This window comes from Nelumbo nucifera, chromosome 7 (assembly GCF_055504915.1).
Source record: "Nelumbo nucifera cultivar China Antique chromosome 7, China Antique-T2T, whole genome shotgun sequence".
NCBI classification, from domain to species: Eukaryota; Viridiplantae; Streptophyta; class Magnoliopsida; order Proteales; family Nelumbonaceae; genus Nelumbo; species Nelumbo nucifera.
The window spans coordinates 8,887,911-8,894,817 of record NC_142655.1 but is presented as its reverse complement, the minus strand read 5'-3'; the positions used below and the strand labels follow the sequence as shown (position 1 = coordinate 8,894,817).

The 6,907-nt window shown below is 35.8% G+C and overlaps 1 protein-coding gene across 2 annotated transcripts; it reads left to right on the top strand.

Annotated features, from left to right (window-relative positions):
* Nucleotides 1–281: 281 nt before the first annotated feature.
* On the top strand, nucleotides 282–6,570 carry LOC104613477 (B3 domain-containing protein Os01g0723500-like). 2 transcript variants are annotated; one of them, XM_088892074.1, is made up of 6 exons: nucleotides 282–831; nucleotides 1,823–2,174; nucleotides 2,704–2,795; nucleotides 3,246–3,669; nucleotides 4,727–4,866; nucleotides 5,951–6,570. In XM_088892074.1, the coding sequence occupies exons 1-6, from the start codon at nucleotides 664–666 to the stop codon at nucleotides 6,185–6,187; spliced, it is 1,413 nt and encodes a 470-aa protein (XP_088748200.1). In that variant the 5' UTR covers nucleotides 282–663; the 3' UTR covers nucleotides 6,188–6,570. The 2 variants fall into 2 exon arrangements, with proteins under 2 accessions (XP_088748200.1, XP_010279604.1); XM_010281302.3 differs by lacking the exon at nucleotides 282–831 and adding an exon at nucleotides 1,022–1,114 and having other exon boundaries at nucleotides 5,951–6,565.
* Nucleotides 6,571–6,907: the final 337 nt, after the last annotated feature.

Below are 6,907 nucleotides of genomic sequence, written 5' to 3'. Positions count from 1 at the left end.
TTATATATTTTTATTTTTTTATAATATATATTATAAAAATTAAAAAACTGAAAAATCAACGAACTAAACCAATGGTTAACTGAACCGGTCAACCGGTTAACAGACTGGTTTCGGTTACCGGTTTTTCTAAAAGCCGGTAGTAGCGGTTCGGATCTAAAAAAAGCCCCACCGAACCGTGAGCACCCTTTCATATCGGATTCAGAATCGAATCCTTCTTTTTTTTTTTTGGGTATATAAATTCAGAATCGAATCCGATTCAGATGTTCTTAACATCTCAAGAACAAATGTGTGAGGAAAAAGTGGAGGAGGACAACAAGCGAAGATTGGATTTGGAACTGCTGCGCGGATAGATGAATTAATACAAGTATATAAATAAGAAAAAGAGGCGGAGTCGGAATCATCTGGTGATAGCTTAGCAGCTACAGAAGGAAGAATGAAGTCAGATAAAATAGGAAGCTATTTTCTATTTTTTCCGGCGAGAATAGTAATTTCGTTGAAAGGGGGTCAGGCTCAGTTGTCGGAGCAAGATAAGATGGTCAACCTTGATGGACCGGATATTGATAAGAAACCAAGAGAGGAAAGTGGGCAGATAGGTTCAGAGCTGCGTACAGAAGTACTTGTAGAACCAAAAACGGAAGTTGGCAGTTTGTTCTTCATCAAAACATGCATACATTTTCAGTGATACTCGAAGCTTTTGAGATTGAGCAGATCATGGGAAGCAGCATTTTTCAGTCAACTCTTACGGGTGAACTACTGGGCAGGTGGGCTGTTGAAGCAGCTTTAAGCGAAAAGGAGCAGGCTTTTGATCAGTTGATTTCTAGCAGTAAGAAGGTATGTCGTTTGGCGAGCAAAAAGGATTGTTGCACGATCACTTGGAAGAAAACTATAAAAACAATATAACGTCTCACACAACTGCAAGCTCCAGCTGCTGTGTTGGTAGTTCTTCTTAAATCTTTGGTTGAGACGTCTCACACACACACACACACACAGGGAGGGAGGGAGGGAGAGAGAGAGAGAGAGAGAGAGAGAGAGAATGGAGACTGTTTGCCGGAGCTGCTCTAGACCGAAGCCGGAGTTCTTTAAAGCTCTCATCGGAGACTTTAAGCAGCGACTGGTATGTACTGATCCCCATGTAAAAAATTTGATATTATAGTGCTAGTTCCTGTTGTCACTGCTTCTCCATGGAAGCACTTCCACGGAAATATCAAAATCATTAGTCGTTCATTGGGTCAAATATCAAAACCATCTCAACCTTCTAAGTTGACCGATAATCAGTAGGGGCTCAAAGACTAATTTCCTTGTTGGGGTTTCCGGGTTGGATTTCTTTTGCAACAATAAATATGATCTTTTGTGTTTCATGTATGAAATGTTACTTGTGGAGTTCAAGTGATTTCCATTTTAACTGAGAAAACTCCCTTCACAGAGACGTTAGATTTGGCGTGGGTGTTCTGAAAGGTACCCTGTTTTGCGAGGATTGGTAAAATGAACTATTAGGTTCCCTATGTTACGTTCCAATAGCCCTCCCCAAACCCCAAAACCCTATAATTCTAATGAAGATGGAGTTCCACATTGTAGATTTGACTGAGCTAGTTCTGAAAACTTCCTCTCTGGTTTCATAGGCCTTCACCTTGACATTATATATAAAATTTTTTAATGCAAATACAGTTACAAACTCCAGATTATATTGTCTATCAATGTTTTTGTCCCTAGTTCCAGATTGTTGATGTGTGTACTCTCTTGTTAGTCACTCAAGTTCAGACTTTACATTCAATAGTGTTTGCAATTGCAACTCAACTAAACTCTGGTTTTTTGTATCTTGTAGCGGATCCCACATGCCTTTGTCAAGCATATCTCAGAAGAATCATCAGGAAGAGTGATTTTGGAGGGTCCTAATCATGGTATATGGCATGTCAAATTAAACAAAACAATGAATGGAATATTGTTCCTTGAAGATGGTTGGGAGAAATTTTCAACAGACAGCTCCTTAAGGCTAGGAGAGTTTTTAATTTTCAAATACAAAGGTGATATACATTTCAGTGTTCGCATATTTGGTCAAAGCGCATGCTGCAAGCGAGAGGATTCATTTAATGTGAAATCTTCACAAGAATCACCCTACGTCCAAGGAAGAAGGAAACGTGGCAAGCCACCAAAGAGTTCCAAAACCGAGAAACAAGGTGAGAACTGAGAACAAGGAAGGTATTTTGGCTGCATTTGGTTTGGAGGAAATGGTAGGAAAACCTATACATTAGATTCAAACCAAACGCTGCCTTATATTAGCAGAACTAAATTAATCTTTTCACTAAAAGTTTCATCTTAAGAAATGATTACAAAATTCTTGCCTTTTCCCATTGGTGCTATAAATTAGATTAAGATATGCCCTGATTGGATATAGTCTGCTTTCCTTTCTCTTTTTTTTTTTTGGGTGCACTGCTTTTTGTTTCATTAGGCTGTTTTTAGTTTGAAAGAACAAGTAAGAATCTCTTCCACATTAATTGGTGCTTGCCTTTTCTTTAGGCTGTTTTTGGGTGCACTGCTTTTCTTTCAAACCAAACACAACTTTAAGGTTTGAAGTTTACTTGACATTCACTGCCACATTAATTGATCATGATTCAACTTGTGTTTTCAAAGATTCTTTCCTAATCCTTTAGATAAAGATTTTATTGCTAATAATATAACCTCACTTCTTGTTGCCGTGTTTAACAGAGCAAGAGATGGAGACTCTTTGTCCAAATTGCTTAGATGTGAAACCAGAGTTCTTCAAGGTCATTATTGGAGATCAAATAATGCTGAAGATGGTAAGCGAACAAATTTTTCTGCCAATTTTTAAATTGAAACAAATGCATCTTTTCCAAAATTATTCATGTAATTCAATGATTTATGGTCAATGAATTACATCCTCTAAATTGAAACAAATCCTGCCAAGCCACTCTTGGCTTCAGTACATCCTCTTATGTATTTCTGTTTTTCTCTTCTTCAATAAAAAGTTACCTTTGCTTCAAAAAAAAATTCATTGATTTATGGTCCTAAGTCTGATTTCTAGAGGATGATATATGACAAATACTGAACAATTGTTAATTATAAACTCGAGCTATGGATTAGAACTAACTTATCTAAACTGGTGATTGCTTTACCTGAAAATGGTCAATACTGGTTTTATACTCAGTTAATTCTACTTTTCAATCTCTCCACAAAGTTCTTGTTATTACCATTCTAGTTGCTTAAAGTTCAGTTCTGTAATCTTGTAGCGGATTCCACCTGCTTTCGTCAAGCACGTTTCAGAAAAATCATCTGAAAGAGTGACTTTAGAGTGTCCCGGTGGAGATATATGGCATGCCAAATTATCCAGAAGAGCAGATGGAATGTTCATTGAAGATGGTTGGGAAAAATTTTTGAGGGACCAATCCTTAGGGGATGAAGAGTTTTTGGTTTTCAGATACAATGGTGATTTGCATTTCAGTGTAACAATTTTTGACAAAAGTGCATGCTGGCGTGAGGATTCATTTGAAGTTAATAATCCCTCACAAGTAGCAAACCACCCAGGAAGTAATCCATCAATGTCTTTTGAAACAAATAAACATGGTACTGCTGAGAAACCTCGGAGGAACAGGTTTCTTGGACTGCAAAATCCAAATCAGTATGACCCTCTCCATTCATTTCAAGGAACTGAAGGTGACTATTCTGCTTCTCATAACTGAATCAAATATTCTTTGAATGGATCCATACTTTGAAGTTTTCTTGGCATGTTCTCTATATTAACTTTCTCTATTCTTTGGATATATAAAACTAGTTAACTACCCTTGGTTCCATTGGTTTCTGACATGAAGTCCTCCATTAACATATTGCTTAGTAAGAACAAAGGAATTCAAGATCAACCCATGGGTATGTTTAATATATTTAATATATGTATGCCCATGAGGATGTAATGGTGAAATTCAAATAACTGCAATACAATTTAACTTGGCTCTATTCAATAAAGCTTCATCCCAGATATATGGAGTAGGCTAAAAGAAACTTGTTGCATCATCCCACTCTATTTAGTTCCATATAATTCCTTAATTATGTAACCTCAAAACATTTCTCAGTAGCTACTTAGCCCATACTACCCTTTTAGGCTACCCTGGCTTTTGTAGACTCTTCAAACTTGCAATAGAGCACTTTTATTATTATGAGCAAATCATCTTGATCTGCTTTTACTTATTTTATCACCTATTGGACTACTAATTAAATTCTCATAATATTCCCATTTCAAATTCTACCCTTTTTCAATTTGGATCCATCGATCTCAACATTTGGGTTTCTATCACATTCAGCATACAAAATTGTTATGGTTGTTTTCTAAATTTTTTTCTTTTAGCATGAATGTTATTCTCCAATGGAATAGTACTCTAAATTCATTCCTCCCTTTCACCCATCCTACTTTAATTCTATGGGGAACATCTTCTTAAGTCTCTCCTCTATCTTGAGTTATTATACTGAGATTATTAAAGAGATCATTTAAGGTATTTCTTGATCTCTAATCCTAATTTTTTACACTTTTTTTTATCTTACATATCTTAAAACCTCTTGGTTTTAGATCTATGCATCTAATTTTGCACTTGATCTGAGTATCCTCATTTAATTCTATCAAAAAATTTGGAATTTAATGAAAACTACCATATATTTCACAAAGAAATTAGAGAAAATAATATCCAATCTTCTAGCATTTCTTGTTTGTTTCATGATACAGGACAAAGGAAATCATCACCAAATTCTGTTAAGCACTATGAAATTGCAAGGTCAAAAGAATGGGAAGCTGCTTTTACATTTAAAAAACCTTATTTCATAGTTGAAATGAAAGAACATTGTGTCGACAAGCCGTTTTATGTGGTGAGTGTTCTTCTTACATTTGTATATGAAATACATGTTCTTATTCTATTTCACCATTATATGTACCCAGAAATATTGCCCTCTGGGAGGGTGACTAGATGTAATGAAGAAGGATCATAAATAAATCACTAACTTGGATCCAATGGAAAGCCATGTAGATAACATCTACATTGGAGCTCAATTACTGTCAGAGCTCTAAACAATACAGACCACATTGAGAATTATATAATGACTTCGACATGCAAAGTTGCAATGGCAATTACTAAAGGGTAAATTGCTGAAACCTCTCCTGATGTTTTGGACCATTAAAACCTCCCCTAAAGTTTAGTAATTGCAATCACCTCTCCTGAACTTCCTGACACAGTTGCAAGTAGACACACTCTGATAAAATCTTCTAAAAATGGGGATGAAAATGACCAAAATACCCATGCAGTTACTATTAAGGCTGGTTTCTACCAAAAAAACAATACAAACTTTATGAATAATATAAACAAAGAGAATTTAAAGTTTCAGCCCTTCGAGTGATTAATTTTATGGGAAGATTTTAAAAATAAATCAATTTCACAAAAGAGATTGGAAGGGTTTGGGGTAGTGATTCATATGAAGAGAATTTGAAAAAATAAATGTTTTTGTCAAAAATAATTGCATGGGCATTTTAGACATTTTCATGCATCTTTTTAAAAGATTTTACCAAAGGGGGCCTACATGCAACTATGGTAGAAAGTTCAGGAAAAGTGATTGCAATTACCAAATTTTAGGGGAGGTTTTAGGCTTTTAGCAACAACCAGAAACTTCAGGGGAGGTTTCAGCAATTTACCCATTACTAAACCCACTCAGCAGAAATTCACTTGCCACATATCCGACCCTCTCTGCTGTGACCCATAGACCTATAAGAATTAGGCCATGCCACTTTAGTTGAAATTCATTATTTGATACCCGATTTTCATTAATGCTAGAATAAAGGTGTCAATTATATGTTAAGTATTTATGAATTATGACCTTTAAGTCACAAAATTTCCCTTTTTGTGTTCTCCTTTTGCTTAATATTGCACTCTTCTATCTTGACTGACTGGATCTTATACAGACCATACCATCTTCGTTTGTGAGATCCTATATTCCATATAAAAAGGTCAAGATGGTCCTGCAAACTGACAATAACAAAAGGTGGCCTGTGAGTTTCAGTAAATTCGCAACAAGATCTTGCATATGTGGAGGGTGGGCTAAGTTCTGCCTTGATAGCAATCTCAGGAAAGGAGATTATTGTGCATTTGAGCTTGTGGATGAACTTGAGCTTCGTGTGTATATCAGCCGAGTTCACTGAACTTCCTACTGATGAAAATGAATTCTCGCATCGGCTTTCACAGCTCTAAAATAGTGAATACACCATTTAATATTTTTAGATCACAAAAACTTTCAAATCTAAAACTTGTTAAACGTCAAGATACTGTTTTTTTTTTTTATCAATAACAGAAAAAAGGATATTCTGTTTATTTTATATTTTTATGTTCATCTCTTTTTTATATATTGACGGTAGTCTTATTAGAGGTTTGTCATAATTTGTTTGTCCGTAGTCTCTACTTCTACATTTTTTTTAGCTTACTGGACCGGATGGTCGGACTGGTTGACTCAGGAACAGTCTAGGCAACCAGTTCCGTTTCATCCTAAAACCATTTTTGGGCAAAAACCATTGATTTGGTCAGCAATCCGCTGACCCGGTTGGTCGAAAAATCGATCCACCGACTCAGACAATGATTTTGGCCTTTTTTTATATTTTAATTTTTTATTTTTTAAATCAAAATGAGCCATTTGTTCAAACCAGACGGTCAGATTGTTTGACCTGGGAATTGGTGGCTAAAATGGTTTCGTATCCGGTCCAGCTTTTAAAACCTTGAGCTTAAGCTATAAGGTAAGGTCCACCCACCCATACCTTGTGCAGAAATTGAATTAATTATAATGGGATGCAATGAGAACCGAACATTAGACCACTTGGTCAAACAGACTTTGATACTATCTCAGAGAACTATTCAACCCAAAAGCTTAG